Source organism: Leptonotus elevatus, chromosome 13 (genome assembly GCF_054856555.1).
Source record: "Leptonotus elevatus isolate MCC_2025b chromosome 13, RoL_Lele_1.0, whole genome shotgun sequence".
Classification (NCBI taxonomy): Eukaryota; Metazoa; Chordata; class Actinopteri; order Syngnathiformes; family Syngnathidae; genus Leptonotus; species Leptonotus elevatus.
In genome coordinates, this window is record NC_141251.1 from 18,595,001 (window position 1) to 18,622,971 (window position 27,971).

The 27,971-nt window shown below is 39.5% G+C and overlaps 2 protein-coding genes across 2 annotated transcripts in view; one reads left to right on the forward strand and one right to left on the reverse strand.

Annotated features, from left to right (window-relative positions):
- bfsp1 (beaded filament structural protein 1) overlaps positions 1-2,725 on the forward strand; it is an 8,311-nt gene extending 5,586 nt beyond the window's left edge. The window contains exons 6-8 of the mRNA XM_086093676.1: positions 861-1,081; positions 1,186-1,277; positions 1,372-2,725. Of these exons, the coding sequence (XP_085949802.1) occupies positions 861-1,081; positions 1,186-1,277; positions 1,372-2,369 (1,311 nt within the window). The 3' untranslated portion in view covers positions 2,370-2,725. The remainder of the gene's footprint in view (positions 1-860; positions 1,082-1,185; positions 1,278-1,371) is intronic.
- Positions 2,726-4,869: 2,144 nt separating this feature from the next.
- pcsk2 (proprotein convertase subtilisin/kexin type 2) overlaps positions 4,870-27,971 on the reverse strand; it is a 29,045-nt gene continuing 5,943 nt past the window's right edge. The window contains exons 3-12 of the mRNA XM_086093336.1: positions 26,649-26,762; positions 26,197-26,305; positions 24,007-24,044; positions 18,782-18,858; positions 17,900-17,988; positions 16,964-17,139; positions 13,954-14,169; positions 12,506-12,606; positions 9,491-9,718; positions 4,870-5,836 (exon numbers count right to left, since the gene is read on the reverse strand). Coding sequence (XP_085949462.1) covers positions 5,347-5,836; positions 9,491-9,718; positions 12,506-12,606; positions 13,954-14,169; positions 16,964-17,139; positions 17,900-17,988; positions 18,782-18,858; positions 24,007-24,044; positions 26,197-26,305; positions 26,649-26,762 — 1,638 coding nt within the window. The 3' untranslated portion in view covers positions 4,870-5,346. The remainder of the gene's footprint in view (positions 5,837-9,490; positions 9,719-12,505; positions 12,607-13,953; positions 14,170-16,963; positions 17,140-17,899; positions 17,989-18,781; positions 18,859-24,006; positions 24,045-26,196; positions 26,306-26,648; positions 26,763-27,971) is intronic.

Sequence of the window (27,971 nt, forward strand, 5' to 3'; positions counted from 1 at the left end):
AATAATGAATTTAATAATTTGTTTATTTTTCAATTGTTGTTTTTATTATTTATAAATGTCATGAGCATTCAATAATATGTCAGTAGTAAGTTTTGTTATTTACAGTAAGTATGTCAAATATGAATAGATAATTTTGAGAGTTCATGTATTTTATTTTTGCACTGTATTTTTTCCCATAATAATCCTTTTTTAAATGTAAAGTACATATATTTATGGTACGTAAAACTATATTCAGTATTCATTTTAAAAAGTTTAATATTTCAATTTGTAATTAAACTCATTAGAGATTATGTTATTTTCGTGTAAATTGTGAAGTTCAATAAATATTTTTTACCATTAAATATTGTCATTTTGTAATAAAAAATTATTAGTGTTGTATTGTAATCATTTTTACATTCTATATTCCCCCACTCAGCAGCCACTATAGTTTGCCACTGACACTAAGACACCACTAGATGCCAGCCTTAGCCCATTTTATTAAAGCCATTGTGGCGCATGATACCTAGCAAGGCTTTAAAGTCTAATAGTGAAGTCCTGATAATAAGCTAATTGCCAAAATGATGTTCTTTTTTCTGATAGGCCCAAAGTCATTTGTCAGGATACGATCGAAGACAGACGAAAAATTAGATGCAGCAAAGATTAGAATTTGATAATCATAGTTTAAAATGTATGCAACTTCTACCTTGATCATGCTTTGACTTCACCATGTGCTCAAATTCCTAGTTGTCATTCATGAGCAACACAGTGCTTTATTGACAATATTCTTGGACCACTATTAAGTCTCCTCAAGGGCATTTGTAATTCTGGAGTATCATTTCATCAGAGCGTCTTGATTAAAAAGGCGTCTGTGTTGCTCACAGGCGGCAATGTTGGAGCAAGCCATCAGGAGCACCCAGGAGAGTTTCGACGACGAGATCCAGCTGTACAACGAGCAAATCGAATCGCTGCGCAAGGAGATCGAGGAAGCCGAGAGGGCCCTGGAGAGGTTCACCAGCGAGTGTCGCCACCTGGCCATGTACCAAACATCTCTGGAGAATGAGCTGGAAAGGTACAAGAGGATCATCGAGAACGAGGACAACAGGTGAGACGTTTTGTAACCATGGCGACTGGGGGCGTAGTTAAGGGGTTGCAACAAGGATGCCTGAATGACGACTCATGAACTTTGACCTCTGTATTCCATCATAGGTTGAATTCGGCAATAATCGGCACACCAGTCACCCTGTTTACCACCAGTTACCACTACACCCACACTCCTCCTGCCTCAAACAGGGGCAGAGGTAAGTAGGCCTAAATCATAACTCAGCCATTACGCTCCCAAGACTGAATGACGAAAGTGTTGAGGTAGCGAAACTTCTTCTTTCTTGCTCCCAGATATTACTCTTGCCATCCAAGACATCACTAACATAAAACCTCGCCAGAAGATCATGGCCAAGAAAGTACAGAAGAAGAAGGAGCTCAGAGATGTAATTGACAACGGTCAGGAGGATCGAAACGCAGGCGCCGGCGGGGGAGTGGCTCCAGACGACGAAGTGAAGGGGATGTCCTCTGGAGAAGTTCAAGAGAATAATGTGAGGAGGACTGAGGAGAGACCTGTGTATTCCGGAGTGTCTCCGCAGGACGTCCCTGACGGAGCTCAGATAAGCAAGGCATTCGACACACTTTGTAACATCGTGAGAGATCGGATGAGGAAGTACAAGAAGCCGGAGCCCATCGCTGACTTCTACACAAAGGGTCGGTACGTCCTCGTCACCGGTGATGGAAGCTACCCAGACCCCTGCTTCTGCAGTACCACACCAGCCGCCGGACATATCGTTGTCACGATCAAAGATCAGTCTCTTGGACGCAGTGTACCATCCCCTCAACCACCTCCACCACCCCAACCACCTCAGCCCATAATAGGCCCCAGACCTGCACTTCCCACCCCTCCTTCAAATGTCGCAGGAGGGAAGGAAGATAACAAGGGAGGGAAAGAGAAGGAAGATGGCAGTAAAGACAAGGTTAAGAAAGAAGATCCGGGTCCAGTCCAGCCTTTCTCTGGCCCCAAAGATCCAACCCCAGCAGTGGATCCTTCCAAACCAAAGAAGAGCAAGGATGACGATGGATCAAGCGGGACAAGCCCTAAATCCATGCCCCGCACCGCCAGCACCAGTTCCAGTTCTAGCAGCAGCACCAGCACCAGCTCCAGCTCCAGCTCCAACTCCACTTCCAGCTCCAGTTCCAGTAGCTTCACTCCAGACGCCTTGAGCTACGAAAAGGTGGTGCTGGAGTCTGTGGAGAAGTTCTCCGACGGGCGCAAGCTTAAAGGATACGAGGAGACTTCCATGGTGGTGGAAACCACCATCGAGAAATCTAGCAAGAAGAAACATTAGACTACCAACCAAACATTCCTGCTCTCATATTCCAGGCTCCTCCATCTACTTGCAGTCTCGGGTTCCGCGTCCAGTGTTGCGACCAGACAGCCATGCTCATGCTTTAGTCCTTTACTGTCTGAAAACTTGGGACACAAAAGGAACAAACTAAAAAAAAGCCCTGTGCCATCTTTAAAAAAATAAATAAATGAGAAAAAGTATTCAATGAGGAAGTCGTGCTACCCTTCTGTCTTCCATCTCCAATTTTCCCCCCTTGAGCTCATTTGTACAATTGGACGCGACCGCCTGCCCTCAGCACCATTTTGCTGTGTACTAATCTACTTTGATATCTTCAATAAAGACGACTCAAACATCAATTACGCCTTGTTTTTGAGTCCAAATTCATGAACTTGAATGTGAGACTGGTGTATTTGATTACATTTCCATTGCTTGTTGATTGACGGATGGATAGATGGTCATAGACCTAAGATTCCTGCACCCAATGTGGCTAAAAACAATGAAGGTGAAGTATCTGTAACATCAGTCAGAATGCACTGGTTTCAAATGGACTATTAACTGTGGCTCCAGTGGCTACACTGGACCTAACGGAGTTTCTTCTTTAACTTTTTCCTTTAGTGATGGAGCCACAGTTGGTCAACAGGATTACAGAGTGGTGCTGAGACGAAAATGGTCTTGCAGCTTGCAGGGGGCGGGGAATTGCCAGCCGACCACACGCAACTAACAGCTACATTTTGTGGCATTTGCAGAATCAGGGGGAAAGTCTCCAACCAGGCATGTGATCAAAAGAAATTCAACTGCTGTGCCCTTGGTAATAAAGAACAGTCGCACAAGCATAGTCACTGTTCACTGTTATGATAAAGGCAAGGGTAAAAGGGGTAAGATGTGAGAAGAGAAGATCTACAAATACAAGAATGTAGTAGGAAATGGCACTTTTAAGATTTCAAAAGAGTTCAAAATCATTTTTGACCAAATAACTTGTTTCTGTTTTTGTAGAAAACTTTTTTTTTCTAAAATAGGTACTCATTGCAAATTCAAAACCGATTACCGGTACTGGCCTAATGACATGAGCCATAAGACATAAGCTATCAAATGAGTTGTTTCTGTCTCTGTCAGACAAGTAAGCGCGCTGGTGATATGATGCTAAAAATAAACCGTTAATGTAATGACTCCTCCTCTGTGCATAGAGTGCTTCACCTCGCCTGTCTTGTTCTTGCTGAGAGGCAAAGTTTGTCTCCTCTTGTGCTTTTTGAGATGCGACAGAGCAGCAGCAAAGTGTCCTCACCATCTGATGCTGCATGGATCTCCAAGAACAAAAAAGGACTTTAAGGACTTAGCGGCAGCTTGAGGGGAAAATGGTTGTTTGTTTAACTAAAATAACTTAAAAATGGATTGAAGCTGGTCAGCTCCCACTTTTGAGAGAAGTCTGCCATCGTGTTTTGCCAACCCGTGTCTCGCTATTATTTTTGAATGTCTTTAATTGTTTTAAAAAGGGAAAATCAAGTCAAAAATGTTCTATGTGCTCCCATTAGTCTAGGCACAATATTGTGCTTAATGTGTTTGTGGAATATGAATTAAGCAGAAAAATCCACCCGTTTTTTTATATGTCTTAGGGGATGCCATTTTGGCCTGTACTGCCACCTGCTGTCAACTGAAATTAACGTCACAGTGCCCACGGGCTCAGCTTGTGAATGTCACCCCCCCCCCCCCCAAAAAAAAAACATGTACTCAAAAGGTGAGCCCTGCCCATTCATCGTTTGGCCATAACATCAGGAAACAAGCAAGAGCATCTGAGAGGATTCAGAAGTGAGGTGGAATTAGCAATATTTTTGTTCAACATGTACGTTTGTCTTCTTCTTTTTTTTATTGTACACTACAAAAAATAACTTAAAACCAATACATTATGTGATATAGTAAGACTGAATACTGTAAGTCATGCTACCATATAGCAGCCATGGCTAGCTAACGTTAGCTTGTTTACAGTGCTAATACTATCTTAGTATTGCTAGCACTGCTATTTTGAAGCTGAATTAAAGAATTAGCATGATACCATAATAGCGTAACATTCATCTTAATCACTTTCACAATGAGACTTTTGTCAGTCATCATTAACAAATGTTAAATCTACAGTGTTAACTTGATTTTATGCTAAAATGTTACAATATTGTAACTGCAAAGTTAAGCAGATAAAAAAATTAAATACAAAAATAGATGCACAAAATGCATCAGCAACATAGCTTTTGTGTTGTTTTTCTTTCTTTCTTTTTTCTTTTGTTTTTCTTTTCTTTTTTTTCTTTTTTTTTTACAATTGTTAAGAATATTGAAATGTAAAAATTCCCGCGCAGTTTCCACAGCTGTTATAATGGCAACTTTGAAAAAAATCAAAGGTGGATCAATGAATTAACTATTCTCAACTTTCCATTGTAAAAAGTTGTTCTGCCTGCATGTTATTATTCCACACACCAAAATGGAAAAAAAATGCATGTTACTTCTCTGGAGAACGTTCTGCTTCAAATCACTCGAGTGCTTTAATAAACAGCTGGATAGATTTATTATAGTGTACATCAAAGGTTATGAAATACAAACAGAGGAGCACAGGCTGCAAATGAATCACACATTGCGCTCCTTCTTGTTTGTATAAACGGAGCCTGTCACAAAAATATAAACATAAACATAAAGGAGGATGATACCGAATAATTTACAGTCACAACCTGTACAACATTTGGCAGAAGAGACAGAGAGAAAGAGAGCAATTAAAGCATAAGAGTGAAGACCCATTTGTTTTATGTACAAAGTGTAAAAATGATGATATAGTTTCTTTGTGTAGATTACTGAAGGATATATTTATTGTACTTTTATTGATAAACATTCATTGAAGGTTGGAACTGAAAGTACAAAAAGCAGGTTGAGGAGGGGGCAAGAAAGAAATATTCAAGACAGGATACGATGAGAGCAACACATGCAGATGGGATTTTTTTTTTCAGTTGGTTTTCCTCAGCAAGCTCTTCAAACTTCTCTCCACGGCCTCATCCAGCTCCTCCTCCAGCTCTTCCTTCTTGGACATGGCCAGCTTGGACTGGTAGTCGCGCACTTTCTGGTCTATATAAGGGGCACTTTGTGTTCCGTGCAGCATGAGCGTCCACTCCTTGAGGACGCCGCGCTGGAGCTCCTCGCCCCGGAAGCCCACCTCCAGGACCCAGGTCCCGCGCGGGTCCTCGCCCCAGGTGTGCGTGGTCATGAAGGGCCACTTATCGAAGCCCACTTTGGAATCGTTGTCGCGGGGCCGTCGGCTCAGCAAGATGGACTTGGTGCCCATGGGCGAGGTCATGTTGAGGTTGAGGTCACCGCGGCGGCTGGCGTTGACAGTGATCACCGCCTGGACGTGCTCCAAGTAGCGGACGAAGTTGTCCTTGCCCTTGCAGGCTTCGGTGGAGATGGCGAGCACCAGCTTGTCTCCGGACTGGATTTTACTGGAGGAAAATAACAAATTGGTTACGTCATTGCTATGTGGCAAAAATGTCATTTGTGATGGTTCAAAGCAAGGACAGAGGAGGCAGAGGAAATAGTCACAGTTAAATGGTTGTGAATTGGAACCACAATTTCCCACTCAAGAAAAGTATTTTTCCTATATTTCCATCAGAATTGTCTGTGTAGTTTTGCATTGATGGCTATAAGGCCAAACTACAATGCAATTGAAATTCATTGTTTAAGTGTGACTACAAAGAGAGTCATTCATATTGTGACCAAGCTCATAACTCAATTTACTTTCATATAAAAACAATTTCAAGTTTTGGAAGGAAATCGAAATGACATTAAGCCCAGAAAATAAAATAATCAATTTTAATTAAAGCCCATCTAACATAACATGCTAAAATTTTGCATTTAAATGTCACCTTTGTCCCTCATCAACCAATATAGTAAGTCGTCCGTCATCACCAAATCAAATCAAACTTTATATAGCACTTTTTATACTTAAAAATGCAACTCAAAGTGCTGTGCAATTAAAACATACCAAAATACAACATAAAAAGAACTATCACTGCTCTTGCCATAATGAGGTAACAATTTGAGTGGGTATACAGACTAAATTGGTCATAAATGATGACCACTTAAAATATGTCTGCAGAACTGAGTATCTGTCTGTGCCCCGGTCAAGTTCATCAAAATCGCGTTAGACCAGCTGTGCCAGTGTTTAGACGTGGTCTGAGCAGGCGTAACTTTATACTGACTTTCTGCCACCAAATTGTATTGCACTCTGCAAACTTGATAACTAAAGAGGGACGTTGCTCACGAAGTAGACGTCACACAAACAGACGAATTTGATTGGGCCGTCCTGTTTTCGGACGGAGCCGAATCACTGTCTATGGCCACCTGTCCAGACCCACTTTCTTTTTGAAGAACGTGGGTGTGGCTTGCCAGGCTAGTCATCTTCAGTCGACATCAAGTGGCAAAATGGCCGTCCCCTATGATAGATAAAAACTACTGGATTTTGCTGTATAACTCATATTCCACAAATGTAATAGTAATCAGAATGTAATGTTTAAACTAGTGATGTCACATATAACATACTATTGTCAAGTAATGTTTAAGGTTGATTTCTACTTTAAGTGGATGTCACGGAAAATATCTTGGATTTTTGCTTACTATGTCTGTCTGAAACAGCGAAAATTAAATGCAAATGATCGTTTGACAGATACCATGATTCAAAGTTTATAGCTAAGCACTTTTGACTGCTAGTTTCACATGCTAGGCTCAACCCTGACTTTACGATGCATAAGGAGATTAGTCCATCCCTCCCTTATAATGGGTTTGTTCCAATAAAAAGAGTGCAGAATCCAGGTGTTTTTTTCTTTTCTTGTTTTTTATTCAAAGACGCCGCTGTTCCCGTCTCCTCTGGAGCGAGGACACAGCAGGGTAGCGGCTTGCAGTGAAGGCTTATTAGCATTAGAGGCTTAGGCCCGCATTGCAGGCAGCTTCAAACGGGAGCGGTTGAAAGACGGCTGAGCTCACCGAGGCGACTGCAGTAGTAGGAGCATAATAACATAACGCGCATTGGACACTTCATTAGGTACCATTGCACATAGATGTACAGTAAATTCTTATGGAAATTTAACAAAGCAGGTTGATGATCACGAGGTGGCTCAATACTTAGCATAAGTGGGAGAGCTGAGTTTGCCAGAAAACCTTGTATACATTCCGTGTACCTCCTCTAAGCCATTTCTCCTCTTTGATGGAGAACACATCGCCACTGGAGATTGAAAGCAACCAAGTCAGACAATGTGGCTCAGCACGCCAGCTCCTCTGATAATGAGAACTTCTCCTCCAGCCAAGTAAGTCACAGACAGCCAGTGCCGCTATCAGATCAGCGTTCAGAGACGCGACGTAGTGCGCGCAAGCCCGGGCTTTGTTGGTGTTTATTGCTTTTTCCCACAGAGACGATCTCATCAGAGGTAGCCTTGTCGTAATTATTTTTCCGGCACAATAGAAGCTGCCAAGTGGCCCCCGTGGTGGTGCTGCTGTGTCGAACAGCAAGCTGACGAAGAACGCGAGACGTAGCCTCCATTTGCGCGGCCTAAAATTAGCATACAAAAGGCAAGGCATTATCATTAGCGTCTGTGCCTTATAAAGGTCGTTTCATCGGTTTTATGGCTTACTTTATTTATCTCTACAGCTACTATTCTCCTATCCTTATTTTGGAACAATTTCATTAGTGTAGTGTTCCTAAATAAGCAGAGAGCGGGCAGAGGCCTTTCTATATGGATTGACCATGAGGTACATGTTGTGTTTATTAATTCTAAAATTGAAAATACTTATTCTACAACAGTGCTGTCACAAATTATTTCTCTAAACAATCTTCATCAAGCACAGTCTGTGTGATTGACAGTTTTTCGAGGCCAAAGCATTTCAGGGCCTCTAATGAAGCCAATTAGGAGGAGAGAGGAAAGCACACACGAGGGTCATTTGAGTCGTACCATCTCATAAAGCAGCTGAGAGGGGAGTACACGAGAGCAGAGCAAAGCAGAGCAGGGAGGAGCGTGGAGGGGAAGAGTAAAGGTTAACTCAAAATGGCCAGCGGGACAGAGGGAAGCTGGCAAGTGAATGAGATAGATAGAACACAGCTGGGCTGGTAACAGATAAAGAGACAGTCTGACCCCTCTTTTCATTGCTGGGTTGATTGTTATCAAAACTCTGGCATTCACTTATTTATTTATATATATATAAATATATATATATAAATATATATATATATATATATATATATATATATATATATATATATATATATATATATACATACATATATACACACAAATTGTTTTTCCTTTTTTTTGTTTAGTTCTCATATTCAAAGGGTGTAGAGCGATATTGATTTTGAAAGACAATAACATCAAGATGTTAGAATGTAGCCACACATAAATAACAATAAATACTAACACATACAGTGTATTAGTGTATATAAATATTGCAATTCCTATTTGTATTGATTTTTCACATCTAAATTTACAAATAAGTATCTGTAATGAAATAATGAAAGTAAATATACATACATAAAGATACAAATGAATACATTGAGAAGAAAATTACTAGAAAGCATCTGTCAAGATGGGATCATTTTGTCATGAGACACATCAGACTAATAACTACCATTGCTTTAAACGACCTCTTCAGGTCAGAGGCTGCATCAAAGCTTTCTGCATGCTCTAGTATAAAAAAAAACTATAAATACATTTTTGGGACCATGGCAATTTTTAAAATAGAACGTGTTTTTGGGAGCAAATTAGTTAATTAATAGATACATCCGATAAAAAAAGAAAAATTATGTTATGATGTTATGATTATAGATGGGAGGAGTGTATTTTTTTGTAGTCATGAGATAAACGCTGTAGTAATTCAATAACAAATATTTAAAAAAATATAAATTCTATTTTTTTTTAAAGTTCTGTGTAAAGTTAGTATAAGAAATTTCAGATTACGTCCATCTATAACTCAGTCATGAGTCACACAGAAAATGAGTGGAATTGATATGTTTGGAGATATTTTCTTTAAATTAGGCCATATAAGGCGTTCATTTGAGAAGAGTCCTCTATACAGTACATTAACATATTTTAAGAAATGGGACTCACTGGTTCTCCTGGATGGATCCGGCAACACAGTGGAAGCGCTCGGGCACCGTCCTCCACTCTTTAGCCATTTTCACCATGCCGCCGGCGTCCAACACGCCGTAGCCAAACAGGTGGTTGAACTCCAGGCCCACGCCGTTCCTCCTCCACTGATGGACTTCGTCGTGGAGCTGGTTCCTCTTGGAGGTCAGCACTGACAGGTGCTGCATGTCTCTCCATGTCAGGTCGGGGCTGCGGTAGGTGATGGGGATAGAGAGGTAGAATAAATCAATATCTGCGGTAAAATGCCAATGGTTCAGTTTCTGAAATGAAGCATTAAAAAAAAATCTATAGTAATTGTTTTGTTTTGTAACATCAAACAGTTTTGTGATAGGCAGTGTTGACATGGCTCTATTTTTGCCTAAATGGCGCTCCAATTATTCATTTTAAAAATAAAAGTGAAATAAGAATTCATTCTCATTTTTAATTTCTATATTTTATTTAACTATAATTATTACAATATATAAAAAAATAAAAACGTGTTAAATATAGACAGAATTGTATGTATTTTGTATATGTATTTTATAAATTTGCTAATTTTTTATATTATTTACAGTACATTTTTTACATGTATTCATTACATCATACACTGAAAATGAATTAGGAAAAAGAGTTGTATTGTTTATGACACGAGATCATCTTCAGTATTGTGCAGACGACCGATTTAGAACACACTTCGATTCATTAGGTACTGCTGTTTTGGTTAGCAATTGAGTTAACCAATGAACTCAGCAGTTTTGTGAAAACCTAGCCTTTATGAACTGAGATAATTACAGGTATTACCTATTTCCCCCCATTCTTTTGTTTTGGTTTAAGTACACACATCCAGCAACGACTGTAATTGCTTTGCTTTCCTGCCGTCACGTGATTCAAGTGTTTGGCCCGTAAAAACGCTTTGACGGGGCGAGCGCATCCACTCACTCCCGACAGCGACATCATCATCGTGTGTGCAGAGCAAACAGTGGCTTCTTTGCACAACTACGCTAAGCGGGTGTCTGTTAATGGTGGGCAGATTCTTGTCAGCGCTTTCGCGTGACAAATTAAGCACCGGAGAAGAAGGAAAGGCTCTTGACCGAGGTTTGCAGCAAAATACCTTTTGCAGTTTTTATATTATCTACATATGTCCCATGTATTCAGTTGTGCACATGTACAAATGCATACATTAAAATACACAAGCACTGACAGTATTTATGTGCATTTTTCAACATTCTATTGGTATCTATGAGCCCCAAATCATTTATTTCTGACCTTGGCACAGGCACACACACAAACGCTGTCTGGTACAAGTGGTGTAAATAAATTGGAAATAAACACGGCAAATGGCTCTCTGGAAAGTAGACAACTCATGCTTGTGAGGAGGTCACAGAGAGAAATCCTGAATACGAAATTTAGGACATAAAGATTGGCCAGCTGCGCCACTTGAAGGGCTCAAGTTTGCTTTTTTTCATTAGATAAATCTAGTGGATAAATGTGATGACTGAAAAGATTATTGTATGGTTTCACCAGAGAATGACATACATAACATTAAATGTTTTTCTACAGAATATCATCTGAACCCAAGGGTCTTGGTACAAAGGATGAGACTACATGAGGACAGTTGACTAGACAAGGACAAAAGACTACATGAGTTCAACACTCGCACACAAACCTGTGTTCATTGAATAAATGCTCTACCACAATTATAACTAAACAGAACAAGGAATAAACCTTTGAGCAAGGTCTTCTTGGTCATACGAAGGTACATGTGTGTACATGTTGAACAATTATTTTAATGGATTCTCTTGCCAGTTATTCCTGATATAACTGTGCAAAACAGAGCGTAGAAAAACAACTTGGAATAAACTGTAGAGTAAAAAAAAAAGTATTTAAATCAAAAGCATGCTCAGTTAAACACAAACACATGCATTCTATATTATTCATGATAACGGCCACAGTGCACAATAGAAGTAAACAGAACTACTAGTAGAAATAATACACAAAGTTAAGAAAATCTATGATGTGCTCAGTCAGTCATGAACATGTTCTTTAATCATACAACTGTTTCACATATACATTATAATGCAATCGGCCAATCGCTCATCCTGCTCGCTTGTACAATGAAAATAAAGACACTGATAATCAAATCCAGATCAGTGGCCTAGTGGTAGAGTGTCTGCCCTGACACTGGGAGGTTATGGGTTCAATCCCTGGCCGGGTCATACCAAAGACTATAAAAAATGGGACCCATTGCCGCCCTGCTTGACACTCAGCATTTAGGGTTGGAATTGGGGGGTTAGATCACCAAATGATACCCGAGCGCGGCTGCTGCTCACCGCTCCTTCAGGGGATGGATCAAAATGCGCAGAACTAATTTTGCCCCACTTAGGTGGGTGTGACAATCAGTAAAGAAGAAGAAGAAGAAATACAATAAATCTACACTTAATGTACACAATTGTCATAATCACAACAAAAAAATCTACAACCTGCACATGCGTAATTGTAAAAGTACTGCCGTGAAATTGGCAACGTCTTGCCACCATGCATATTAGAAATAACCAGAACCATTAGAAATAATCTTGAGTCCCAAAAAAAAGTCTATGCATGGGCAAATGCTTGCCTCCTATAATTAATGTGATCACTCCCATTGCCAGTTATTGATCAACAGAAATATACGGAATGAGCAGATATAAATCAGTCAGGAAAAAATGGCTATGGCCCGGTCTGAGACAGTCATTCACGTGATTGCGCCTCTCTGCGCCTCTCTCTAGTTATTCATAAACAAATAACCTTGCACAGTAGAAATAAACACAACTACAAATAAATAAATAATAGGCTGTATGCCCTTGGTCTAATAGAACATAAGACTACAAAAGGATTAGTTAATTAGCAAGGGCATACATGAGGACATTATGATAGACAAGGGCATGTTGACTCTATATGAGGAGGAGAGTAAACAACACAAGGACAGAACATTTCACGGGGACAAGAGACAGCACATACTTTGCCTCAAGAGCCAGTGCGAAGACTCCAGCTGCCTCTGGAGCTGCTGCCGATGTTCCTGAGTGGCGCAGGGTGCAGTTCCCATACAGGTCGGTGGTGGCCTAAATTACAAGCAAAAATAAACCACTAATGCATCATTGGTTAACTGTCTGTGTAGAAAAGTTGAAGAAAGGTTATTGTTGGCTCTTTTAAGAGATAGAAAAGGATCGATGTGGAAGTAGTTTTATGTTCCATTAACTTGCCAGTACACAAGTTATGCTAATATTTATTGAGTCAACCTTTATTTGTGGCATTCAGTGCTTAATTAGACGCAATAACAGCCTGACTGCAATTAGAGAGAGAACCCTGGGGAGGACCCTGACTTTGTCAACAGCCCGTGGTCATTTGCATAATCGCAAATACAAACACTGCTGGCTTTGTATACGGGGAAAATCATTTCTTCTCATTTGTCATATGATTATTTTTGTATGGCCAGGTTGATTGAATGACAAATAAAAAATAAAAAAAACATATGTTGGCATTTTTGTGCATGGTTCATTGTATCTACTTTCAAGTTGTACATTAAAACACTTAAATTAATCAGTGATCATTACTCATTAGTGATAATCAACTAAGGTCTGCCACAAAGTGATGCTGCCAAACCCGTCTTTAATACATTCCAGACATGTCAACAACAAAACAAACTAAAACGAACACTTGCTATAATTGGCATTTAATAAAAGTGATCAAGCAAAATATACTGAATGTGTAGCACTCAAAAGCTACATACAGACTCACCGTTAATTGATCAAATTGTTCAAAGTGTGTTGATGTGAGTTGCCAATTGCCATTAGTCCATTTTTCGTGATAATGCAAGTGGGTTCAGCCGCATCAAGCAGTGTGTGGCAAGCTTTAGCTCATGTTTATCAGCTGTGTGCCCAAGAATCACTCAGACAGGTTCTGCTTGAATACCAATGCCCCTGAGCAGCTACAGTATGAGCTTTGAATCGGTTATAAAATCGATTGTTGCTCACAATGCCACCATCCACAATAATGATGTAGCTGCTTGAAGCTTACATTGAAAAAACAATTGACTCAGAACCTGTTTCTATTCATAAAAATCAGTGCACAGACATAAATAAATGGTACATATTTATAATATAGTTTTGTGAAATTATCAGTTTTGATTAATTTTGACAAGTAGGCTAGTCCTTCCCAAGTTGTAACTATCTGAATTCAGACAGTTCCCATGCTAACATGAGCAAATTAGCATTAAAATGCTAGCTTGTATAGAGTTTTGACTAGCAGGAATTTTGATAAGCATATTTCAATTGAGTAAAATATTTATATTTAAGATCTCTTATTATTTTAGATCAAAATGGTGGTATATATGTGTTTTTAATACTGCTTGGTGCATGAAGAAATACATTTTTTTGCAGCTATGTGTATACGTCAACAAAAGCACTCACGACTCCGGCCTCGGGGTTCCTTTTGCGTCCGTTGCTGAAGGTGGACGCCAGCGTGGATGAGCAGCTCTCGTCGTACAGCGCCGTGCGTCCGTCGTTGATGGCCGAATTGATGGAAATGGTCCACATACTCGAGGCGTAACCATCGCAATTGCAGTCGTCATAGCTACCGCCATCTCCCGATGCCCACACGTAGATGCTGCCTTTGCCTCCTCGCCCCTAGATCAAGACCGATGATTCGATGAATAGATGAGTTATGATTTTGATTAGGGGGACATTATGGATGGAATGTATAATGGGAATTAGCCTATACAGTGCCGCTAATTACAGGCTGATTTATGCATATGATAAAAATCTATGAGACAGACTGCCTTATGGGTGACAACGATTGTATTGTTGTTTTTGTGGGCACGTTTTGCACATCAACCCACTATTTCCACCTTCTTCATAAAATTCAACAAACCATTGGTAAAATGTATTTGTCTTTACGGTGTTTGCACAGTGATTCTTCGAATTGAAGAGGCAGAGTGGCTGCTTGATTAGTTGCGTATACACAATCATAGTATGTATCCAGCTCTGTACCTTCTCAGCTACAGAGAGGCTAGGTCATTTTAGAGCAGCCTACACCTGCCTGCGCGTAGTCCAGGATGATTAATCAGTCTTGTAATAGGCAGTGGCACTGTTAGCATGGCAACAGTCTGTGCGCGTGTGTGTAACATGTCTCCCGCAGAGGGGGGTGGAGGGGATCTTTGCCTGGCTACAGTCACGTGGATGAGATCTGCTCCCATTCACGGGGAAAATAACATCCCATCCCTGTACTGTATAGCTAAATACGATTAGGCATAGATTTAAATGATTTGATATGTCTGATGGAGTTTTAGGGTTTTAACTTTTATGAAGTATGCTTGACATAATCAACTCCAGACCCTTTGGGAGGAAAAACGAGTGTCACACTAGCTTCTATCGAACACAGTTTTTGAGAAATTGGCCATATAAAGAGAATCGGCATTTAGCAAATTTTGCTGTTCACACAAAACCCAACAACATGGTATATTCAAACAAATCCGTCAATCAAACAATTTAGACGTCCGTGCCAGGGTCTCACATCTAAAATTAAAATACTTCCTGTAAAGGAACGATTGGTTTCAACAAAACTGATTGGTGAAGTGAGCGTCTGGTCTCTTCTACACTATCTCTGATGCTGAGAACTTGTCAGATTGCCCCCATTCCCCGTTACTACCTACCTACATAGGGAAAATCTAGCGATTAGAGCATGTATTGAAGGGGTTAATGTTGGGTTTACATAACATTTTGTAAACCTAATAATCTTTGTACTACAACCAACATTCAAGGAATCCCCCCACAACTGTATCCAATGAATAGATAGTTGATTGAGGGCAGTCCTGACAGCCTGTGGGTATAATTTTAACTAAAATACATAGACACATAAATAGTCTACCAGTAATCCCTGCATTTTATTGGATAGAAGCAGAGGTTCTATCTGCAAGGATGTTGGCACAGTGGCTGGAAGATTGCACGACAGGCCATGAAAGACCCACGTTATGATACAATGCAGACAAAAACAAAAGGTTCTAGAAATATTCCGGGGCAATCAAGGTGCAGTATAGCTAAAAGCGTAGAATTGAAAAGCTGTGTAATGCGAGAATGAGTCCCATAATCTACAGTATGAATTGTAAAGCAGCGGCCCATTCTCGAAAGACTTTGGCCCACGGACTGGAAGATTGGAGATACCCAGTAAAACATCCGATACAGACTCTGGAGAGATTACTGATTAAGGCATTGAACAAAGAGAGAAACTTTATGTGAAAAGGACCAATTTTAGGCTTGCATTGCATACTGTAGGCTTGTTTATTTTAGTGCAGCAATTAGGATTCAATGATTTCTTTCCAACTGTCTCTGGTGAAAAACTATTTGGTCATCTAAAGCATATAACTGAAAACCTGTGGAACATAAATTGTCTGTGTATGTGTGTATGTTGTCATTCCCTATACCATAGGTGTCAAACTCCGGTCCTCGAGGGCCGAAGTCCTGCAGGTTTTGGAGGTTTCCCTCTTCCAACACAAGTCGATTCCAATCAGCAGGATCGTTACCAGGCTTATGCAGAGCTTGCTGATGAGCTGATCATATATCAGCTGTGTTGGAGAAAGGAAACATCCAAAACCTGCAGGACTCCGGTCCTCGAGGACCAAAGTTTGACACCTATGCCCTATACATTTTGTGTTTTTTCTACCGCTATCCTCCAATTTTAGTGCATCGTGTTAGTCCTTTGCCATAGTATCAGCAATTCAGTCTTTAGCCATTTCATTCATGTGTGTTAGGACCTTCACCATAGCTATCGATAATTAATTTAGTCAGTTCATTCATGTTGCACTAAGATAAGTTGAGATTCGTATCCACCTCGGATCCCGGACAAGCTCCCAAAATTATTTAGTTACGCACCCATCTAGGTTTAAGTGCACAACATAAAAAGGAAAAGCCTCTGGGTACACAAGGATGATATGAACTGTAAGGGCTTTGGCATTGAGACTAGAAGAGGACTTGTAACGTGCGGTGGCTGATTAGCCATGGACGGCGCTGCTGGATAGCAAAAAATGTGAAGCAAACAAAGGGACTGGAAGTCCACGGGTTTACTTTATTAATAGGAAAAAGTAGGCTTCTTGGCGCTACCACGCGTCACGATTACATGTACAAGTCCACGGCATCAAATACACTGATGGCCAAACAAAAACGTGCTGCGTAGGCATAACAAAAACAAGGAGGCGCCACCTTGTTTTTGGCGCAGTGTCATACTGCGGATTGTTACAGACCATGGGGGGGAAAAAGACATCCAATGTAAACAAAAAATAATAATTGCCGGAGGGATTCTAGTTTGAGGCATTAAATAAAGTAATTAACTCAATTCCCTGCTGTAGAGCAATTACAAGATGCTTCCTGAGTAGGAAAGTAATCTATAAAACACATTTTCAGTACAAAAGAAAGGATTCCACCTTACCTTGTTGACACCATCAGCCATAGCCTGAAGGGTTAACTCTCTGGGTCCATCCACAGTCTTGCCATCATCAGTGGGCCCCCAGCTGGCACTGTAGATGTCAATGACTTGAGGCATGTGGCTGATGGATGAGGCCTCAATGATGTCCGTCATGAATGGTTGGTCCAACATTCTAATACCTGGCGGGTGTGAACAAGAAATGAAATGCAGGCTGCAGGTGATCTGCAGGGCCACGCTCAAAACTAGTGCTGTCAAAGTTAAAGAGTTAACTCATTGATTAATCACCCAAAAAGTTTTGCATTAATCATGTATTAATGCAGAGTAATCACACTATTAATTTCGACTGCAGGTGATCCTCTAGTTTGACAGCGGATGTTTACGTTAAAGGTTGCACAGGTTGTGTTTGCACAATCAACATAACTACATTAAAAATAAAGCATTTAATAAATGTTTGCGTATGACATTCAGAATATTTGTTTGTCAAACTATCGAGGTCATTTTTTCCCCCATTTTAAATCATGCAAGTAATTAACTGATTAGAAAAAAAGGAGGATGAGAGTGTGCAGTTGATCAAAAATGTTGAAAATTAACAAATTAACACAACAGGTGCTCTTCAAATTTGATGGGCAAACATTTTGATAAAAAGCCTTTTTAATTAAGTGATTCATCTTGATTAATCAAAATTCTAAAATGTGATTAATCTGATTAAAAATTGAATCGTTTGACGTCTCTATTAAAAATGTTTCTCAAATCTTTTAATGTTTGAGACAGTTATCTGGATCCTTGATTTGTTGTTTAATTCAAATTAGTGGCAGACATATACTTCAATTTGTTTTTTCATTTTATTTATGACATATCGAGGAGCATTTTGCGTCATCAGCCACCCTCTTCAAAGTGCTGTTTGCTGTTATTCTTCTCACCGGCCATATCATGACATACCTGCCACCTTGGAGTTGTAGGCGACTCCCACGCCGCAGATGTTGTTGTTGGCTGCTGCTGACACTTCCCCGGCACATCGTGTGCCGTGACTGTTGGCAGGAAGGAGCAACACATGGGGTTAGGATGGTTGAAAACGGATTTCCTAAATTATAGTATTTTAGTAATTGAAAAGTAGTTTTGTCTCATTTGTATTTGCAAAACTGTAATTTCCCCAATGTAGCACTAAATTACCTGAAGGGCACCGCAGATGAAAAATTAAATATTTAAATCTGAGAACATGCTACTGCTTTCACTCAATCGTGTTTTTTGCTTGAGCAGCCTCACAGCCATTACTCTTGTCTCGGTCCAAATTAGTGTGTGCCGTGTATTGCGTCTCTCTCGCCTCCATCCCTCAGCTTCCCACAGGGACCTTGCAGAGAGTCGACCCCATTTCTCCCAGCATGCTTTGCCACTGACAGGAAGCTATTTATAACAGCTGCCTGATTAGCCGAGTTGCGCGCCCGCTAGTCTCAAAGCTGCTGCACTGGCAAACCCGGCACACACATTCCCTGAATATATTTCTCTGTATTCTTACCGTCGTCACGTGTCGCCGTAGATCACCGGGACACGGGAAGCAGGATAAAACACTATCAGTAACAAGGTCGCCTGTGTGTTAACACGCCTCCTTTATCAGACTTATCTCGGCACCAAAAACAAGTATTGTGCTTTCTAGTGTGTTGTGTTCAGACAATAGCTCTGTTTATACAGCAACCATTATATCCTAATGGCACAAGGTGGAGAGAAAATCAATAGAGAGCTGCTGGACTCTAGGGAAAGCACACAAAAACATAACGTGTATTTGTGCGCGTGTGTGTATAAACAGAGGGCGGCTGAGTGAGCTACCTGTTGAACCAGTCATCTGTGTAGCGTGGAAATGGGTACGGGTCATTGCTGCTGAAGTCATAACTGGCATCTGCATTCTGAAAGGACCAAATGGATGTGTTTACAAAGAGAACCATATGAAGTCAGAAAACAAGGAGAATTTTATTTACGCTCTTGGTCTAATCGCAGCCTATTTGCCCAATACGTCTGTTACTTTTACTGGTTTGAAATACTTATGCATAGTAGCAATCATTGTCTGTATATCTGTCTTACTGGTTTGTTATGAAGATTTAAGACGTTTAACAGGAAACAAAAAATATGAACATATATTGCAAATCCTTGCACTGGCTTCCTTTTAATTTTAGAAAACATTTTAAGTTCTTATTGTTTGTTTTTAAAGCTTTGTACATTGTACATTTCAGATATTTTCCAGATGTACACTCCTGTGCGCGCAATGAGGTCTGAGGGCCAGTTCCAACTCGTGGTGCCTCAAGACGAGACTTAAAACTAGGGGGATAGGGCCCTCTCTGTGGTTGGCCCTAAGATGTGAAACAATCTGCCTCTCCACGATCGAACTGCTCTCACAGTGGAGTGTTTTAAGTCTCGTCTTAAGACCCATTTTTATTCCTTCGCTTTCAGTTCAGCGTGAATTGTGTGGTTCTCTTCGGTCTTTTTATGTGTTTTTATTTTATATTTTTTATGTATTTATTTTTTAATTTGTTTGTTTATTTTACTTATTGTATTTTAGTATTTTATTGTATTATTTTTTTCATAGTTGGTTTTACTAGATCTATGTTTATGATAGTGTGAGGATCTTAATGTGCAACACTTTGGAAACGCTTGCTTATAAAATGTGCTATAGAAATCAAGTGGATTGGATTGGATTTATTTCAAAACACAATTTTATGACTCCCAAACCAACCCCTATGTCTACAAATATCTAGAATCGAATCAATAAGCGTCTAAGGTAAGATCAATATCTCCTGGCTGTAGCGCAACATTTATCATGCAGACATAACAGTGACGCTGATCCTCTAATAAAAAACAACAACAATGGGAAGTGTGGGGGTTGAACAAATTCTGATCAATCGCAGGCACAACTGAATTGTATGAAACCAAACGTGATAGGAATAAAAACAGAGGAATAAAATAGGACAAATAAATGTCTTTCTTGGAACATCTCATGCTGGCATTAAGGCTGCGCTATCTGCTGTGAACTCCTGTTTTATTCCTTTGACATGTGTTTTTGAGTACAGAGAAGTATTCATTATCCCCGTAGTGGAAAAATGCATCAGATCAATTAGCGGCCATGTTGACTGGATTGTATCTCTGTCATTATCTGAACACAGGCTGTTATTATCTTTGCCCATGCAACCTTTGTTTTCTCGGCATGAGTTAGAGTGTCTGTAACATTGGTGTCAGATCTGTCATAATCGACAAACACATCCGATTAATGAAAAAGGTGTCAGTGAGAACATGGAGGTCCAAAACTGATTTTGTGCTTGTGTTGTCTGTTGTTGTCTTGTCGACTTAACTCAATAGGAAATTGCTGACTTGAAACTCTATATTACTTTCTATCCACATAAATCCTTAGAGGCACCACACAGATATAGAAACTAAATGTTATACAGTTGTTGCTAACCATTCTGTCCAGCCAGTCATTTAGCTTCAGCGGGGGCATTATCTGTTCCCAAATAGATGACAAATGAAGTAAAAATGTTTTCAATTTAGAGGGAAATGACAAGCAACAGGAGACGTATTGACTGGAGTTGTATTACTCACATCCGTCTACTGCGCTAAAGCAAACTAAAATTGATTGAATGCTGGCATGATTAGTCATAAATCAATGTCTAATACGGGACAAACAGCGAGAACATACAAAAAGGTACATTTACCAGAACTGATAACAGATACGATTATCATTATTATTATTATCATTCCATATTAAGATTAAAAAAAAACTATTAATTAAATTGGTTCACAAAATACTTATAAATTCTGACTTATTGCTCGGTGCAGGAGAATTAGGGACATTGAAATTAAGTCACATTGAGAGCAAAAAACTAAGTTTGTGGGGAACAAAGTTGTAGCATAGTAAGAATAAAATCTTAATGCTACAAGAAAACAGTCATCTTGTTGAATAAAGTTGTAACATTGTGAGAATAAAGTCAAAACATTGCGAGAATAGTCTTAATAATTACGAAGAAATCATATTATTATATAGATAAGGTCATATTACAAAAATAAAATTGTAATAATATAAAAACATTTAAGCCATAATGTTAAGAAATTAGTCATAATATTACAATCATTAACTTCTTAATATCGCAATGGTAAAGTTATAGTTATATAAAACAAGAAAGTCATATTGTAATAAGAATAATGTTAAATTAAAAGAGGATGATATTATTATTATTATTATTATTTTATTATTATTATTATTAAAATCATGACAAAGAGTGTTTTTGTAGCATTACACCTTTATTCTTGTAATATGTGAAAATTAATCCATAGATGTTTGCCTTTATTCTGCAAGTAGTACCTTCCTATTTCAGCATGTTTAAATTATTCTGTTAGCTCTGCAGATCTAAAGCAGGTACAATAAGATATTGAGCTTTACTGTCCTTGGTGTTCAAGGCCCTGTGAATGAAAGGGAAGTTGCTTCGTTTCCACAATCTTTTCAACCAGCGCAATAATCAGGAACATCGCAGGAATGTGATAGCAAAACATGTCGTCAAGGCAACATCAGCATCACTGATAACAGTGTATCTATCCCTAATAAGAGATTTTGAATTTCAAATAATACTCCTCTTTGAAAACAAAGAGGAAGATCTATTTATCCGCACAAAGCTAATGGTGTATTACCCAATTGGTTAAAAGCGTTGAAATGCATCATAAATGATCGAAATGTCTCCATCTTTCCAAAAGACTCATTTACTCCTCTAATATGAATGTGTTTATGGTTGTTTTTGGCCCAGTGAGTGAGGTGCCCTTTTTAAATAAATGTGCCATGAGATTGCACCGTCTTGTTGTGCACACACTCAACCCATTATAGTAATTCACCGTGATAATGTTGCTCTTTGAACTGATGCTAATATTTGTATTAATACGAACACAAACAGTAGCAAGATACACAAGGTAAGCAAATGATGACATTTTGGGCTTTTTAATCCATCTGATATCACATTACGTCTGAGGCAGCGTTGAAGAAACTAAAGCAGGATTACTTACAGAACACCGAGTCACTCTGTCTTAAACACACTGTAGTTCAAACAAACACGGCTGAAGGCGCAGTGTGCACCATCAAGGCAGCGGCGCATGCTCCTATATCATCCTCGCTCAGGCCCACTGTTATTTTTGGGTCAAGGCTGAGCTCTGTTCAAAGGCAAGAAACGAGGAGCGACGCAAAGGCAAACACTGGAGTAAGGCTCACGGGAGGATGTAATACGAGCTTGGATGAAGCGGCCTGACTTTTATGATCCAGTAGAGACTCATTGGTTGGCTTTTTATTACTGGGAGCAGGCTGGCATCCGTGCATTCGCAGGATTTCAGATAACAGATGGCACATTTGTGCTGATCTGCATTGCATTTATCGATAAAAAATGGTGGGACACCAGCAATTAAGGTAGGAAAACTACAGTATGCCTCCTATCCTCTGCTGTATTTTTTAATTCTAATTTCTCCTCTCACAGAAGGAATTATTCTCTGCCAGCCAGCAATAAAGCATTTCTGTAACTTTACATTCTTAAAATGATAGACCTTATTATTGTGCACAAAGCGCAGTCTAGCTGTGCGCATCGGTGGAGTTTTCTTTCTTTTGATATTTTGCTAGACTAGCACAAGATAGAAGAGGGTGTTTGTGCTGTTCTGGGAGGGAACACAGCTGACTCCCGGCCAATCGAACCGGCTCCCCTCATTCTCTTTAACCCTATAAAGCCAAACGTATCATATTAAATACAATACATTTTGAGCCCTCTATTTCATGAGTATAGTGTTTTTTTCCATTAAAACCCTGAGATATATGATCTGACACATGCATTGCACGGAGACTCCATAAGATAAGGCTTTTCCAGTGACCTTGCAAGATCGCCCCAATTGAGTGGGAAATGTTCGTTCTGATTTTTTTAAATACTATGTTTGATATGTCTGTTTATTATAATATTTTTGACAGTATGAATTTAAAGCATTGAGACTGATGTATCAAATATAACACAAATCAAAAGTCATATGTGGAAGTTAATTTTCAAAACAATTATTTTTATTTTGTTTGTTTGTTCAAAAGGACCATTAAATACTGTATTTACAAAGAATCCGAATTTTCTCTCATATATTTCATGATTTAACATGTATATGGTTAAAATCAGGGTGGCCTAAGCGAACGAAATGTTTGTAATTGCGGAAGTAGAAATTGATTCACTGGGGTCCAATATGAGATTGGCACGCGCATGTGCATTTATGCAGGTAAACTGCGAGATCTCCTTTTGCGGATGATGTCGTCGGTAGTCATGTTACACCATCACCACCACTTAGAACTGCTTTTTGTGATTCTATTCTAATCTATTCTATGTTTTTGTCACCAACTTTTCGGAGCAGCAGCTCCGTCGGCCAGAACGCCCAGCAAGGCAATTTATGAATTTAGTCTGGAAACATCACAACTTTTCCTTAAATTTAGAAACTTAATTCTTTCTAACTGTATCGTTGTCGCAGTTTTTTTGTTTTTTGTTTACTACTATGGTATTTTCTTATTAGTGAAGCCCTAATGCGTGCACATATTTCAGAAATGTGTCCATCTTTTTTCACCACGGCGCCATCTGCTGGATGGGTGGGCACTTGCCCCGAACACAAAACATACATTGGTGCAGTTTTAAGTTGCAAACGTTATGGTAAAACAAAAAAAAATCCCATTTCCCTGTTATGTCATCCTCCCGCTTGTCCTTTAAGATTTTATCAGTATTCTGGAGGTGGAACATCACATTATGCGGCTCCGACTACCCTGGCATTATCTGCGCTGGTGACAGATCGGCCTGCCATCGTGCCTGCCACAGCGCCGCGTGCATTAACATTAAACAGCTCGGCCGTCCTCCTGTCCCTGCTACCCACTCCCGTGTCCTCCGCCAAGCATGACAAGGAGACCCGGCAGCCATGACGGCGCCTCGGAAAGCACCTGCCATCGGCCAACTGAATCCCCCGCTTTGCTCATTAACAAGAGCCTGGGAACTTTTGCAATTCAATAATGAGATACTCACATAATTAGATGCCAAGTCTGGATGCAGATAGTCAATGCCTGAAATACAATTTTGACATGTATATTAGGGACAGCTAACCATGTGACACAACTTTAAGCATTTTTCACCACAATTTCTATTTGGAAATCATAGAAAATGATCCCCATTTTTCCACACAGTGTAGTGAGATCCAATACAAGGGCAATAAAAAAATCTGTAAGACAAAGCTAGTTATGCTCTGTTTTGATTGACATTGGCAATCACATACATATCAATATAACAAGGGTGCTCTCATTATTGCTTTATAACTTGTTTATACATTGGTTACTAATTAGTTTGTTTGGCAAGACTTAATAAACTGCTTAAAGTTATTCATTACGGGTAAGGTGAGGCAGGTAGAGTGACATTTAGCTTGAATGCATTGGTAGAATGTTGTGGTGAGCCAAATAGTGAACTCTGTTAAGTCGTTCATAAACTATTTACCAAATATTTTCAAATTATAAACAATTTATAAGAGTAACCTTATTGATATATGGCATCCGTTTGCTCTGTTTATTAAATGGTTGTCAATGGTTTAAAACTACTTAACAAACTAATAGGTCATTATAATTATATTGGTACGTCCATTTGTTGTGTAAAAAGATGTTCATAGGAGCTGTACCTCATTAAGTGTCCAGTAAATCTCAGTCTTTAAAGCATAAGTCAACACATAATCAACTTTTTTTGCTGATAAACTGCATAAACTGGTATCTACAAATGCTGTTTACATGTCCTGGTCATTATTTTTATATTTTAGTACATGTTTGTTTAAAGCTTGATTTTGGGGCAAAAACCGTGTGTTTGGTGCCATCTTAAAAATAATCCAGACTGTCATGACAAGTTTGCTCTATATTATTCATTTGGTTGTTACTAACACAACCATTGTTACACCATGGTGGGGTTTGTCTGTCTATGAGATTTATTTTTGAAAATCATTTCTAGTTTAATACATTTTGTAGAAATTGTATTTGGTATATTTGTTATTTACGTCGCAACGCATTCAGTGCGTAGTGACAAAGAATGGCGGCTCGCACTCTGCCGAGCATTGTGAAACGCCTATCAAGAAAGCAAGGTAAACCTCCAAAGAGTTTCTAAAGGGACGATCAAAACTCTTGAATGCGTCTGGTGAATGACGAGAGCACAGCGTGGGGGTGGGTGGCTCTCCCGATCGAGGAACGCTACGGGGCTTACCTTGCGGGCTTTATAGGCGTTTGGAGAGCCGCCGCCATTCTACGTCACTACGCAAGGAATGCGTACGTCCAAATAAAGTTTCTACAAAATTTATCAAACTGGAAATTATTTTTAAAAAAGGAATCTCAAAGTTATGTTAGTAACAACCAAATAAATAATATAGAGCAAAATTGTCTTGACAGTCGGGATTCCTTTTAAGGTTAAACACTGAGATAAACACAATTTGGCTGTTTGTTCTCTCATTAGACGATACATACTACGTCACTTGTTCCGCATGACGTAGTCGCCCCCGCCACCCACCGGCTCATTCTCGTACACACCTCCTTAAACAGCTTCTTAGTAAGTTCCTGCTGTCAATCACAGCCAAACCACGCCCAACCCTCTCTCCTTTCGCAACCCAACTGTCCTCCAGGCAACACACCTTTTGAGCGCTGATTTTAAATCTTAGTGAGGGGTGGAGCAAGAGTCTGACTTCCTGTTGAGTAATCCTTTAAATAATAATGAATTTCACCCATACAGAATGCTCAACAGTATATTTATATTTAAATGCAGTTTGAAATTGTTTATGTGGTTTTGTGAGGCAGACATGACGAGCACTACTCCACCATGCTGTCTAGTTGCCATTCTATTCATTAAAAGAAAAAAAAATTATATTTTAGCTTTACATTTATGAATGTTTACTTTTTTGGGGATGCATCACAGATGAGTCTTAATATGTGTTAATGAAAATGATGTGCAAAGTAACACAATATTGTGAAATAAAATGGGGTTTTTTTTCTGTTGATAATATATTTTTGTTATTTTATATTGAATCTATTAAGCTTTGACATTTTATTGATTTCGACTTGTGGGCACACCTGTTTCAAAAAGATTTACGTCACACTAAATGACTACATGCACGTCAAATCTTACACTTTGTAATGTATGTGAAGGAAAGTGGCATAGGAAGTAACACAGGTAGACGAGGTTGTTAATACTTGCCGTCATCCATGATTGCGATGGTGACTCCTTGGCCTGTGTAGCCCAGTTGCCAGGCCTCAGCCACATTAAGATCCAGCCCAGGGGTCCCGTCTGCTTGGCCTGTGTTGATCTAATCCCGCAAAATATAAATCAATGACTCACAGCATCCAAGTGAGGAAAACAACAATATCAAGGAGGATGAATGCGTGTGTGGGTGCGCTGCTTTGGTGAAGGTAACGTCAGAGATAACGGTGCATCACGCTAAAGACAGCCTGGGCTGTTTCCCTCTGATGAAGAGCGGCGGGCTTGCAGTAGCCGTAAATGTCACACTTGCCACTCAGGCTAAAATGAGAGGGGCGCTGCGCATGTGGCGGTGTATTGGCATGGCTAATTAAAGTGTGACTAACTGTACTGATTGTGGATGTCGTGGGGAATATGTATGTTTATGAAGGTTGGGTTAGAGGGTGACTCACCAGGTACCACTGTTTGGTGAACAGCGGGTCGCTTATGTTCACTTCCATGTCGTCTAAACTTCGGTAGCCGCGCTTCTGACGGTTAAACCCGTCTTGGTCCAGAATGTTCTTCACCTGAGAAAGATTGACGCATTGCTATCTTAAAAACATTGTAAAGTACAGTAAATGCAGAGTTTGTTTCCCATTGGCCAGGAAGCTAGTATAAATCATTAAGGATGTCGATATTTCACAATAGGAAAATAATATATTTTATTATGTCAACTTCTTTTTACACTTATATGATCGTTAAGAGTTCAAATGTAGAGGTAAACATTATACAATGACCACAGTTTGGCACTGAAACCGATCATTTACATTTGGAAAAGACAAAAGATGCTGTTTTTGTCGCCATCTGTTCCTCAAGTCCACAAAACACAAACATGTATAATTCTTCAAAATGTCCTCCAGCACATACATTCGGGTGACTAAGTCCCCTCCGGTGTGACCGAGGTACAAAAACAGGCATTGTGGCTGATTTTTTACTGCCGCTGATAGATAAGGCAGTATAGAGCAGCACTCAAGATAGCCTTTTAAAACCTATTCATCTTTTTACAGCGTACTCTGAGCAATCGGGAAGCGCACAGCACAGGCCGTCAATCAGCACAATCAGACGATCCTTCAAATGACAGCGCCAAATACCACATGTGTATTTGAAAGCAGGCCTATATACAGTGGATTTTTTTTTTTTTTCAAATTGTAATTTATTTGATAATGTCCTTTGCCAGCTATTTCACATGTTGTTTAAACACAAAGTTTTTATCCATCTCAGGGGGCGGCCATTTTGTGCTGTTCTGCCATTTGCTGTCAAGTCCTCCAACAATAATGACCATATTGACCGTTTTACAATGAACCAAAATACGACCAAGTGTTGCATATAGTAGTTTAGCAACCTCTATCGGCCATGATAAATAGCGAAGAAATACAAAACTGAGACTTGAAACCAAATATTCTGGTCGGAAGACTAACGTCTATCTTAATGAGCTAACAGTCCAGTAATGATCCTGATTAATTTTTAGTGTTGACATGTATGTCAATTCGCCGTCATGGACTAATGGGGTTAGGTTGAGGTTTATAGTGAGGTTGTACAGTACATGTTACGTCTTTACATGGGACACTAATGGTTGAGATTAAGAAAAGGCACACTCAGATTGTAAACCGTTACAAAACTTGTAGTTAACACTAAGAAAACATGTATACACTAAAACAATCACTGGACGTCTTTACATGGGACACTAATGGTTGAGATTAGGAAAAGGCACAGTCAGAGTGTCTTCTGACCAGACG